Source organism: Cataglyphis hispanica, chromosome 1 (assembly GCF_021464435.1).
Source record: "Cataglyphis hispanica isolate Lineage 1 chromosome 1, ULB_Chis1_1.0, whole genome shotgun sequence".
Classification (NCBI taxonomy): domain Eukaryota; kingdom Metazoa; phylum Arthropoda; class Insecta; order Hymenoptera; family Formicidae; genus Cataglyphis; species Cataglyphis hispanica.
Genome location: NC_065954.1, coordinates 13,761,191 through 13,774,908, shown reverse-complemented (window position 1 = coordinate 13,774,908; position 13,718 = coordinate 13,761,191). Strand labels below are relative to the sequence as shown.

Below are 13,718 nucleotides of genomic sequence, written 5' to 3'. Positions count from 1 at the left end.
CAAGAATTATTTTATTTTTAAATGATGCAAAAATAAAATTGGTAATTATGTAATAAATAAAACGAACAAAATTAGAGAGGTAAAAATTCGTGAATAAAATTATTCGTAAGCTATAACATAAGTTATCTATCTAATTAAATCCATATAATTAATCTGTTCTTGTTACGGTCAACGAAAAGATGATAACACGGGAAATACCTCTAAATGCAAAGAGTCGTTCAACGGTCCTGTCGCTAAGATACACTCCATACGGTTTCTATCGCCCCTTTGGTATGTTAATATCGTACCAGCCACTTTATAAGTACCACTGGGACTGTAAGACCACGGTCCGTTTAGGATGTAACTGCCATTACCGTCTCTCAACGCTGCGAGTAGATCGATCGTTTGTTAACCAGCGTACCGCTGTTATAGTATCGCGAGCAAAAATCTGCTTAATATTATTTGCCTCTTGCTTTTGTTATTAGCATTTTGTTCCAGAAGTAAAAACATCCATGATAATTGACAATGATTATTTATCAATTTTCTAATATAACATAATCTTTTTAAATAAGAAATTTAAAACAAAAGACGATATTAAGATAATACATTCGAAATGTCATTATAAGAGCTGTTGTTTTAATTCATTGAAAAAAAAATGTATTAAATCAAACAAATGCAATACTTTATCGATCGGTTTTGTCGATTAAATGATAAATTGTTAATGATTTTGTTGAATAAAAATTTTTGTTTTAATTAGAAAAATGATAATTACTTCATATTAATTTACAAAGTTATTTTACTTTAGTAAATATCATCGATTATACGCTACCTAAAAAATTGCTGCTGAACCGTAGCTCGGATATGTTAAGTGACATGGCGCCCTTTGGAATCTTAGTCACCTGCTGATGACCCTTGGGCAAGATCGGTTCCATGAAGATGCCTTCGAACAATCTGCATCCCCTACCCTGACCACCACACACGCCGCAGGCATCCATCGTCGCACCGGAACCCACCACCCCGTCGCATCCTACAGACTGAATGGCAAACACATGCAAGTTTCCAGTGCATCTCAATTCACTTAGGAAACACAGATGGTGCAATCTCTTTTCAATTTTGTCAAGCTCAATTCTCGATTTCTATTTCCCATATATTCCAAAATTACATTTCACGGTATATTTCATAGATAGATATATTAAATAGACTTATTCTTCAACATGTGAGAATATATATTTCTCTTATATATTTTTTAAGGGAATAATTTTCTAAAAGTGCTCGAGACCTATCACGGGAAGGCCAGAGAGATTGTTTTGAGTCGAAACGACGAAAAATAAACACGCGTGTTTATTATTTTTCATACGATATATCGGAAGCCTAGTTCCGAGCATTATTGATTGATAAACATCCGGTGTATCAGGTGTACAATGAATCCTGATGACGATAGGAAAAAGAAATGAAAGGGGCATGAGGGAAAGGGATCGTTGTGCGCGGCAAAGGGCCGAAAGCGCGATCGAACGTACGGGTGAATAGCGATCTCGTCGATCGCATCGTATCTCGTATTGTATCGTACCCCGGTCGGTCATTAATTTCCGGCATCATTCCTCTCGCATATCGCTATTCATACCTTGCATTGTCCGGCGACACAGAGCCACCGTTCGCCACCGTTGCGTTCCGTCGAAATCCCGCTGCTGCCGCGTCCGCGAAGATTCGGAGCGTCGCAGGGCGTGCCGTCCATTACTGCCGGTTCAAGCGTTGCGTAAAAACGCTCGCCGACTGCACGGCAATTGAGCGCGCAGGAGTTCGGTGCTGGAGAACAACAACAGTGATCGCGATTAGGCCAGGCGGAAGTTAGGTCACCGGGCCTGGCCGTTAGCTATGCGTCATCGTCGCATCGATCGGACGCACCGATGCGACGTCATCGGCTCATTTTAATATCGCACAAACATGTTTTCTTTTTAATTTTTTTATAAAATTGTACTTCAAGAGAGACAAGGGAATTATTTTGTATAAGTGTACTTATAAATCTGATTATTAAAACTGGTAATCAGTGTATCGTTATGATCAGCTGATTATTTGAAGTTTTTTGTCATATAATAATGAAGTATTTAAATTAAGCTTTTAAAAATAAATCGATATTAGTACAATCTTATCTTAAAAATTTTAATTTGTAAGTTTTGTTTTCTTCCATAATGTTGTTAAAAATATAATATATTTAAAAAATTCACTTTTTATATCTGTCTGTATAAAAAAAAAAAGATAAAAAAAAACAGATGCTTTCTTCTCTGTTAATATATAACGTAATCATTCAATTATATTATTAGCTGAAGAATATATTTCTCAGAGAGACGAAGCGATTTCTCCCTATTTAGAAATGGAAATTATTACATCGGTTTTCAGACTCACCGTCTACGAAAGGTACCCAGACGTAACTGCGGCCCTTGTAGTTCCTCCCGTTATATTTGGCGCACTGTTCCGCCCGCAGGTCTTTCGGGAAGTTCGGGCATTCCTGCACAAACGTATATTGGATTAATTAAACTTGCGGTAATTAAGGATCGATCGAGGAGGAGGGGAGGGGAGACGGGGTCGAGAAAGAGACGGTCCGGTTTCTGAGGAGAAAAAAGAAAAACCCTCGGCGCGATCGATCGCGTCGCTTTTTACGGCACGTCGCGCTATTTCCAAAGCGCCGAGGGTAAATAAAGGCAAAATTATTTGCGGCATGGCGAAAAAAAAAAAAAGAAAAAAAAAAGGGACTCGCATTCCGAGCCGCCGTGTATGCCGAGAGGAAGTTCGTATATTCGCGCAAACATGCGAATGCCGGCACGTGTGGTGTGCTACGTGCGCGGCCGCATTGCAATTTCCGGGTAGACTATTAATTGCCGGCGAACGAAACGGTGGTTACTTTGCCCAGGGGCATGTTTGCGAATCGCGAATGCAGCTTGGAAATGTAGTCCTGGGTATCGAGCTCGAAGATAAATATTACTGCACGAGGCGCCGTCGCTTTTTTTTCCCTAGGTAATAATGGATAACGAAGCCGGTATGGTTCGGTAAACTTTTCGAGCCAACTTACCGTATCGCTACTTTAATTTCAGGCACAATTCGAAGCAATTTTCATTTAAAGCTTGCATCAAAATTGTTATTCAACTTTTGTTTGCTCTGTGTTTTTAACGAGAGAATTTTTTAAACTAGCCACAATATGCAAAACAATACATATAGTCAGAAATCCTAAACTTTAGTGAGTCTGATCGAAAGAAAATGTCAAGAAGTAAACAGATCTTATCGCGCGATTTTTATTACCACCAAGGACTAATCGACGTTCTTCTCCCTTTTTCCCTGATACTGAGCAAAGCCATCCATTACACGGAGATCTTTAGTCTCGCAGATGATTATTCTTATGGTTTTTACAACACATACGCGCGCGCGCGCGCGTATGCCGGACCTTGGTATATAAATCGTCGTCGTGCGCATCCTTAATTGGCCTGCGCAATGATTTGTTCGCGACTCGTGATGCACCGAGAGAAAAATCCTGAGGTGCGTGCCCTGCACACGCATGAGTCTGCGTGGATATAGACGCATCCATTGATATATACGGCATCGTAAAAGTAGTGACACGCGTATGTATATGGATTTTATGGACGAGCAAGTTTACATAGTTAATCGTTGGTTCAGGGCTTTAATAACAATCTAAGAAACAAGGCCATCCGACATGAGAAAATGGAGCTTATAATTCGAAAAGGAATACTTACTTCATGAAAAGAATGATTATCTCTTTTTGCGTTGCAAATATTTTTTTTTTTTTAAATTTATTGTTTATTTATACGAATGAATCTTATTGAGAAGCCATTACGGAAAATTAAAAAGAAAAAAAAATATGTCTGAAATAATTCTTTACATGCATATAAGAAAATTAGGAAAAGGTTTTAGATTTTATCATCTCTTCTTATAAAATTTAAAAATCTTAATAACTTCAAAAGTTCTTCTAATTTTTCTCAATAACCTCGTTGAGGATTATTCGACGGCTTACCTGCGTATTGCACGTATGATAACGCTTATATGTGCCGATACAAATAGGTCTGGCGTTGCTCGTACCGTTCTCTGAGATAATACTTCGCCTTCTTAAAAGTCTCCTGAAATGAATCGCTCGCATTAGTTCATACATCGACTCGCTCGAGCAAGTAGCGATGTACCTCGATTTTTTAATGCTTCCAATTAGTATATAAATGCATTTTTACAGAATGTGCAGGGCATCATGCTAATCTCGAGATCAAAGGAGAGAGATTATATGCGATAGAAATGAACGAATCGATTATATGCGCATCTCATCTAATAATGTCACTGTGCTGTGAAAGAAATGATTATCTTCGTAATTGCATGGAAGGATAATTGCTCGATATATTGTACACTTCACGTAAAATTGAATACAATTTGAGTATTCAAATTTACATTTTTCTCTCATAAATTATTTTATTTTTGTTTTATCTAACGCTGATTAAGTTCCTTGATTTTTATAATCTTAAGTAATTCGGTAACTCTTGAATGTGAAATTATCATTAAAAAAAATTCAAGTTTAAAGCCACGAGACGATTTGCAATTGGGTATTCCTTATTTACTCGCAAACACGTCGCGAGATTCACACTGCAAGTCACGTAACGGCTCACAGTAGCGTTACGAAGGTGTAAATGTCAGCGGCGATAACAACACGCTTCTGCCCCCGAGAGATGCTCGCGAGAGTCGTTCGGTCTGCCGGTGTATAATCTTCTTACGCTACTGATCCGTAATTTGCACGCTGCTTTATAGCTAGCCGAACAGGACATATAGGGTGTGCAGAACTTATGCTAAATTTGTATCCTCTAATTTAAAGGATAGTTTAAATTACTCGCACATATTTTTTAATTTAACTTTATATTTTTCTTCTTCTCTAAAATATGATTACTTTTTATTTTAACACAGACATATAATCTTGAAATAAGATTTTATCGAACTTCGTTAAAAAGGATAGCTGGACTTTCAAGGAAAAAGCTGTATTTACTTAAATAAGTAAGTAACGTTCGTGCATCGAGTGTATAGTAAACATTTGTACGAATATGATGGTATATGCAATCTGAAGTATGGGTTTCATAGAAGTTTATTTAAGATAAGAAGTTTTATCGGCGCTTTCATGTGTGTTTGTGATATAAATAGAAATATATGTAATATATTTATATTAAATATCATATGAAAATATCATATAAATTCTGAAAAGAAAGAACTGTCCATTTATTCAAAGATAGAAAAAAAAAATCACGTTTTACAATATCGGAAATAATTTTAAAAAGATAAAAAAATGCATTTAAAAATCAATCTTTAGATTTTCTCTTCTTACATTTTTTTCTATAAATATCGTTAAGAAAATTTTTATTAAAAAAAGATTTTTTTTTCAAATATAATATACTTATTGCATTACTGCATAACATGTTGCGGTACAAAAGAAAAAGAATTAAACAATCTGTGTAACAAGGCGAGATGCGCGACGGATCCGAGGCACCCTATATGCGTTGCATGGATACGAAGAAACCGAAGAAGATCGATGGTGATCGATCAATTGAGAAGCATTTCGTAGGAATAGCGTGCTCGCGAGTTCAAAGTTCCGCGCTGTTATGCAGCGACTCGCCCGGCGAGTGCTTATGATCTAAATTGCGCGAGACCCTAACGGTACATCGTGAGGCGTGTGATTATTGTTAGAATCGACCGGCCATTATCGCAAGGTGCTTTGCATTCGAACCGCGATGCCGTACGATTACCCGCCGTGACCTCCCGCGTAAAATGCGTGGCCTCCTCCGTTCCGCGAGGACAAAGATGAAGCAAGGTGTGGAAATCATTGATCGAGCGTAAAGATATTTGTATGGCCAGCCATATGGCGCTCCATCTTAACAAGCGCTTGTTCGACTTTTATTTTATTTTTTAAAATGTAAGCAAATGAAAAAAGAGACCGCGTTGCAGCTATAATTTGTATATATCATGTTTTTTTTTTACCAAATCAGCTTTATAAACTAATAAAATGATCGCTTAACTTGTCATTTAACGCATTTTATACTTTATCCATTATTATATATATATATATATATATATATATATATATATATATATGTACTTTGAATTTTTTAATATAATTAATTAATATAATTAATACTAATGAACACGCACTCACCGTAAAGGAATGCATTCTCGAGATTGAGACTGGACACCAGTGCCGCATGATCTGGAACATTCGTTCCATGAGCTCCACATGCCCCAAGTTCCTCTCACCCTATTATCACGTCCCATTCCAAATTGCGTTCTTTCTTGCAACATATGGTACACCTGATGAAAAAAAATCGATACTGTTGCATTAATCAGATCTTCAACGAGCGATAATTCAAATCTACAATCAAAATTTAAAATGAAAAGTTATTTTAAATATAGTTATTTTAAAAGTTATTTTATATATTGGCAATAACATAATGCAAATTTTAATTTATGAAAATTGTATTTCATTAATTTATATCTACGTATTTTATTTAAATTCAAAATCTAGTTTATACTTCTATAATAGATACCTCTATAGTAACAACGTACATATTCGATTGCAATTTTATATAACAAACATATTTTTATACAAATTTATCTTCAAAGATCTTACTTCTAATTTTTCAGTTATCATCGCCTGCGTATCATATCTATCTCCCTATAAGAAACATTTCCACGCGAGCGTGAAGCGCGATGATAGATTTGTAGAAAAAAAAAAGTATCGAAGCACGTACCCAGGTGGTAATTAAACGATGGAGATAGATAGGAATAAGGTAGTATATGTCTAGTATTTCCTGTTAATCACACGCCGGCATCATAGAGCACAAACTGTTTGTTCGGTAATTAATATCGCTACCGCGAACGAGATTCCAATTAGACCACGCGCGCTTCGCTATCGCGGACTCTTGTCGTGATTAATTAAACGAAGGATCGATTACCGTATTGCACACATATACGGAGCTGAAATTTACGGTGTTTCGATCTATCTCTGCGTACCACGGGCTGTCCCTTGTATTAACTTCTGCCGGAAGTTCGCTAATGTAGCATCGCTCCACGGTATAAGAAAGGCTCGATTCTCACGTGAAGATTTCCCGCGCTTCATGCTTCATATCCGATCCTCCCTCCAATCACGCTCGTCTAATTAATCAAACGGACGAGTCGCATATTTCACGCTCGCACGCGAACTATACGCGTAATATTTCGAGCTTAGAATACAAATTGTCGTTTTCGCCGAACCTCGCGCGAGACGAATAACAACCGTCAAATCTTAAACGGCTTCTTAAATGCGACTTTTGTTCCACCCACGTTCGTCGATCGTTGCTAGATCACTTCTATTTTTAACGGGCCGATAATGATTCAGATATAGGAGAGAAAATACATCACGCGCGATTAAATTTTTCGTAAACATCGTGCGTCTCTGTTTACGGCGAATTTGGGATTTCGAACGAGAGCTTTTAATCGCTTTTTTGTAAGTCATTAACCCCGAGAGCAACAGACTAATACTTCCTTAATGCCCCGGCATTAACTCCGGAACGTTAATCACAGCACTTATACATAGCCATGCACAAAGAGGGAAATATATACTTCACGTTGAATATACATAAAGAAACAAATTTTTTTTTTTATAGTGTAGTCTAGAGTAATAGAACTTGATTGAGAATAAATTCATATGCAAAGACAATACTTTTCGTATTATACAATATTTAAGAAACTAGTTATACGATTTAATCGAATTTAATCAGAATTTATCCAACATTTTACTTATTGTTAGATTCAACTTAATATAAAATCAATGAAAATTATGAGTAGAAAGTAATACATGCATTTAAAAAATAGATTACAATTATGTATATCATATTTGAAAAATAAAAAAAATAAAAGAAGTTTAAAAAAAATGGATTACGATGAAAAAACAATTATCAAAGAAATATCAGATATCCAAATTCGCCGAGGAATCCGTAATGTATGAAATATTAAAATAATTATTTCTTACATTTTATCAAATTGCACTTATTGCAATACCAATTCTGAAACGCGTGTATGCATATCAAATATTTCAAAGAAGCGACCTTGACGTAAGCTCTCGCAATAAGGGTCGCAGGTGTGACTTCAAGTGGCAAGAATGCGCCGCGTTTTCTAGGCCGCGCGCCGTCTATTTTCGTGTCGCTCGTAATGCCACAACGTTTTCCAGAATAAACAGACTCTTTAAGCATAATTATAACATGATACCAAGAAAACGACGCCGGCAGCAACGAATCGTATTTGCATTTGTTCTCGTACGCCGCCGTGGCCTTGTGTTCTGCGCTAGTGTAATTTAGGGATCTGACACCTTCTCGGTGTCAATTAATTATCCTCTCGGTGTAATGCCACTCAGTATAGCGGCCATGTAATTATATATTAATTATCGCAAGTGAATTGAATTAATATTGCTTGTACGATGAAGGTTTCGTTGAGGAAGCAGGTGAGATTGCCCGAGATAACCGATCGCGAAAACAAATCATGGATGTTATTATTTCTTAGTTTTTTATCAAAACATTGATTCTCAATGAAAACTAGTTTGTCATAATCTCCCTCTAATCATGCCCTTTCATGTCCCACGTGTTTTTCAGTATGTTAATAGCTTTGAAAAATTCCCTCAAAATTATTATAATATCTTTATACCTTCGAGTAAAAATCAACATAAAGAAAATTTGGAAATTATTTATTTAAATATTTTTTTACAACAATTATATGTTGAAAAACGTATGTTACGACTTGTTTTATTTAGAAATACGTGGGACACGAAAGGGCATGGTTGGAGACATGGATTAGGGTTAATGAAAATATCCAATGCTCGTTTTGTTTTAAAACACCATATTTAGATGTATCGTTATAATGTTTTTAAAAAAAAAGCTTAAATTTGAAATTCACATAAGCATGAATTATTCAATTTTCAAAGAATTTGGAAGAGAAAAATTGTCATGGATAATATTTTTAATATTTTAGTTTAATTTCATAAGAAGATATTTTTCTATCGTTTAGAAACATTTGCTAGATAATAATTCGTGAAACAGAGAACATAGTCTTTCTATGGAGACTTACTTCTATGGGATACTTCTCGGGCATGTGGGAGGACGAGACACCGGCTGCGCTCAGCATCATCAGGGCTAGAATCGATCTGCAACAAAGATAGAAAGAAGTATATAAATCGATCCATTGTGTAAATACGAAGATCGATGAACACAATTTACACTTTCGCGAACGATAACTATTTGCGTCGAAACAAAGCAATTATTCTTTTATCCCATCTTCTTTCGTTCGCTTTCATTGAGTTAGAAATTTCAAGAATGCGATCTTAATCTTCATTGAATGACTAACGCGCACATTCGCGAATGTGCAATAACGCTGGCGAATTAAAGTCGGTAATGTCAGAGATAAACTTGTTTACCCCTTGGTGCTCTAATATATTTTTCAATTAATACGGGCAATTTATAACAAAGAAATATATAGGAAAAAAAATATATATTTATAACATATATAACATAATAAAATAAAAATGTAGTTTATTATTCTATTAAAAGTCAATGATTATCAAAATAAAATATCAAAACATCTATAATTTTAAATACAGAGCATTATTTAGGTTAAAAAACATTTCTATAAGAAATTGTTACAATTACAGTATTTAATTGTTAAAAAAATTTCTATAAGATATTGTTACACTACTCAAGATATCATGTGGCTAGAAAATGTATTTGACAAGCCTATCGGACACATGTTGCTTCCGTTGGCGCAATCATCAGTATATTGACTAGATGCACATACATAGGTAGATGTAAATCTTTACGATCGATATAATCGATTCGCGTCGCCTTATCCTGGCTTGATCGAACAACACGTACGTCCCAATTTTTCTCGCCGTATATAGTCGTTCTTTCTTTCCTCTCTATCTTTCCACGTGCATCCCGGGATCGAGGTCGACATGCAATCTCAGCATCCGTTGCTGAGTTCCATGGGATAACGATGGCTCGCCGCGATCTTTGCTTTTAGGTGGCTGCGTAAACTATAGACCAACGTCGGCTCAATTCGTCACGCTAATTACACCAAGAGGGATAAAGCGTTATGATAATATCTTTAAAAAAATGGAGGTCTTGTAGATATTTTTTTTTTTTAATAAATGCAAAATTTACCATAATAATTCCATTTAAATAATAGAATAATATGATTAATAAAATTAATAAATAATAATTTTTATAGAAAAAAAATTCTATAATCATACACATACTATAAGAATTTTTTGATAAGATTTTTATAGAGATTTCTACTATCTGAAATTTCTACATTAAAACACGATTCCAAAAAAAAAAAAAATTTTCTCTTGAGAAAAAATTTGTAAAATTTTCATACGCATCTATCCCGTTGTTTACGCAATTAATAGAGTTTTGGCATTTTCTTCAGAAAAAAAATTTCGATGTTAAAATAACATATCTTCCAATTATTCACAAATGTGTTTAAAAAAAATACTATTTTAATAACTATTATAAATCTAGAGGGAATATATTTATTAGAATCAATAGAATATCTTTTTGTTATCTAAATTTTAATTTTTTCTCTTTTTCTTTAGTTTTTAAAATATTTTTTCAGTATTCTGAATTCCCTTCTCTCAGATTAAGGAAAAAGGAGGAGTAAAGTCAGAAGTGCGAGCATGAGCGATGTTCCCTAGGTGGAAACTGCATATATAGGTACGGCGAAGTATGCTGATGCGCCTTCATGCACGCAAGAAGCGCAACTGTCTTGTCGCTTCTCCACACTAATTATTCATGAGCGTTAGCTTAAATACAGTCTGCGAGTTGGAAAACATCTACGAACAAATAGAAAACGCATATGGCGATGATAGGTCGCTGATGCGCTGTGATGCGTGTGTACGGCAGCCACCGCATCATTTCTTTACGGAAATTACTCAAAAGCGTGCAAGCTTCAAAGATACTGATGCGAGTTGGAAATAAAACAACGTAAAATGCAGAGGGTGATGAATTTTGATGCGTTTTGGCAAGGCGCCCGTATTATTTACGCGCTTATCATTTCTAATCGAAAATTGAGATAAGAGCCAAATTTTACACACACATGCTTATTTAGATTCAACAAACAAATATTCAAATTAAAATTAAATTAAACTGAAACTAATAAGCAATTAATTGCAGACATATGTATATCTATTCAATAATATTATATTTAATATAAAAAAATTAGTCTTTGAATTTTTAAAGATCCAACATTTTTTGATTTCTCAATTTTTTTTGAATTTGTAAAATATAAATTGATATAATCTAGAATTTAATGTAATAAAATAAGTAAAATTATATTACATAAAAAAGGAGAGAAAAATGAATGATAACGTAAATCTCATTTGATAGGAGAGCGTAAACAATAATCAGAATTCTTTGTTTCCGATTAGATTATAATGCCGCGCTATCTTCGCACAAACTTCACATTTTAATTATTTCCAGAGAACTAAAAAAACATTTAATATGGATTATATGATATTTAATTACATTTAACACTTTAATAAGGAATTTCATGTGTAAATGCATGTCCCTTATTAACTAGACAGAAAAAAATCTACAAGAAATTATTTGTACATATATTTGATTTATGTCGATCAATGGTGTTATTAAAAGCCGACAAGGTACTTGGGCGAGCAGGAAGTGCGTACGAACCAATAGATTACATATAAGAGGGCGAAGGGGAGAGACCCCGACTGCCGCTGATCCGAATAAACTGTGCCACTAAGCGCTAATAACGTTTCACTTGTTGCGTTTTCTCGGAAATCTTAATTAATCATTAGGCCACGCCGCACACGGAACGGGGAAAGGGGAAGCAGGACTCCGAATGAACAGCCGAGTCGCGGGATGGGAAGGGCGAGACGCGCAGACCGCCCGTCGCTACCGCGGCGTCATTGCGTACGCGAATGCGTGCGTGTGTAATCACAGAAGAAACGCGCTATCTCGACTTTCCACGCGATGTGCTCGTAAGTGGTGCATCCGAAGGGTGCCACGGATCTTGCATCGCGATGTGTTAGCTGGCAACGGCCAACAACCAACGCGCGTGGGCTCTTCTCGGCAACGCCGAGGAGTCTCGCGAGCCTGTGCAACAAGATTGCGCGAGATCGGAAACGAGGAATTCTCATTTTTATCTACCGACCCGATCGTGCGAGAGACGACTCGCGTCGTCGTTCATTCGCCTTTCCTTCGCAGCGCGATTTGCCGCGCGTTAATCCTAAAATCGCTGTAACATGCACTATCAAGCAGGGAGTTCAATTCAAGCTAGGAAGTTATCGTAATTTGCACATGCTCTTATATTATGTATACGCTGAAATACTCATCTAATATTTCGAATGAAAAATCAAAAAATATCAGACCTCTGCGATTTCAACATGATATAAAAAATCAGAAAAATTAATAATCAATTGGATCGTTTTCGATATTAGCAATATAAATCGTACATGTCAAGAAATTCCGAGTTTACTCTAAAAATAAAATAGAAAGTTTGCAACAATTTTTAATTATTCGAGACTTCTTTGTAAGTGGGTCTTAATTTTTTGTGCAAATCCAAAGAATCTTCTTATGCCAAACATAGCATGCACAACAAAGTTCTGATCTCTTTAATAAATATCTCATCTTTATCTGGATAATAGTTAAGTAGCTTTTATCAGGAAAAATTGGTACTCGAAATATAAAATATCTTAATAAAATCATTAATCGTTAAAAAGATATTAAAATATAACTAAAAAATTGCATTACATCTATTATAAACAAAAATTTGTAGGCTTTTTTTGACTAATGTAAAGTAAAAATTGAATACAAAAATAGCTAATAAGAGTATACATATGCTTTATATTATATTTAATTCTGTAGAAATTAATTTTTTTACAAGAGTATATTTCAATCCAAAGAATACTCTAATAAATGACATTTATATTCATATACATTCTTTTACAGATACGCAAAATAACAATATTATCCAATTCCTTTCAATTTACTTGACATTGAATCCTCTGAACCTTCCGTATCAATTTACTTCCGCATATTGCTCTTCTCCCCTGTTTAAAGAGATACTTCAATAGAGATTCCGCTTATCAGCGACAATACAATCGCGTACTCACGCTTTGCAGTACAAGTCGTAATGCAAATACGTTCTTGCCAAAGTAGCGCCGATCGATCTCCGCAACAAGAGCCTTACGAAGTTACGGACAGCTATGAACCGTATATCCGCGACCCGTTACGACTTCCCGTATCACGGTCCGTCCGTCGCGGCCGTATCTCGCACTTACAACAAACAATGCCAGTCTTGTACTCAATAGCGTAGGAATGCGAAAAATCGATCAGTAAGAAACAGCAGCACGCCTCGGCCGGCTTTATAAACTCCGGCTAGAATCTTTCTATTGAAAGCGAGAACAGCGCGTCAATAGCAGCCAGATACGCCACCATAAAGTCAAGGGGGTCTCAATGGATCCCATTAAGAAGAATACCGAGCTCGCTTTTTGCCGTTAGAGCGAAATTATTAACGCTGTATTCGATGCAACTCGCCACTTCCGCAGATCTGTTTCTAACATTTGTTCTTATGTAGGCACGCTAAAGTATAATTAAATAGAATATATATATAAAATGTGGAAAACCTATGCATATACTTATTAAATTAAGTAAAAAGTGCAATGCAAGTTT

General features: G+C 35.6%; 1 protein-coding gene across 4 annotated transcripts in view; it reads right to left on the bottom strand.

Moving 5' to 3' along the window:
- The window catches only part of LOC126854277 (thrombospondin type-1 domain-containing protein 4-like), a 54,445-nt gene that overhangs the window by 6,848 nt on the left and 33,879 nt on the right, over positions 1-13,718 (bottom strand). For all 4 annotated transcript variants that reach the window (XM_050600858.1, XM_050600878.1, XM_050600866.1 and 1 more), the window contains exons 3-9: positions 9,100-9,175; positions 6,161-6,312; positions 3,998-4,100; positions 2,380-2,482; positions 1,601-1,782; positions 809-1,013; positions 199-365 (exon numbers count right to left, since the gene is read on the bottom strand). In XM_050600858.1, coding sequence (XP_050456815.1) covers positions 199-365; positions 809-1,013; positions 1,601-1,782; positions 2,380-2,482; positions 3,998-4,100; positions 6,161-6,312; positions 9,100-9,175 — 988 coding nt within the window. The remainder of the gene's footprint in view (positions 1-198; positions 366-808; positions 1,014-1,600; positions 1,783-2,379; positions 2,483-3,997; positions 4,101-6,160; positions 6,313-9,099; positions 9,176-13,718) is intronic.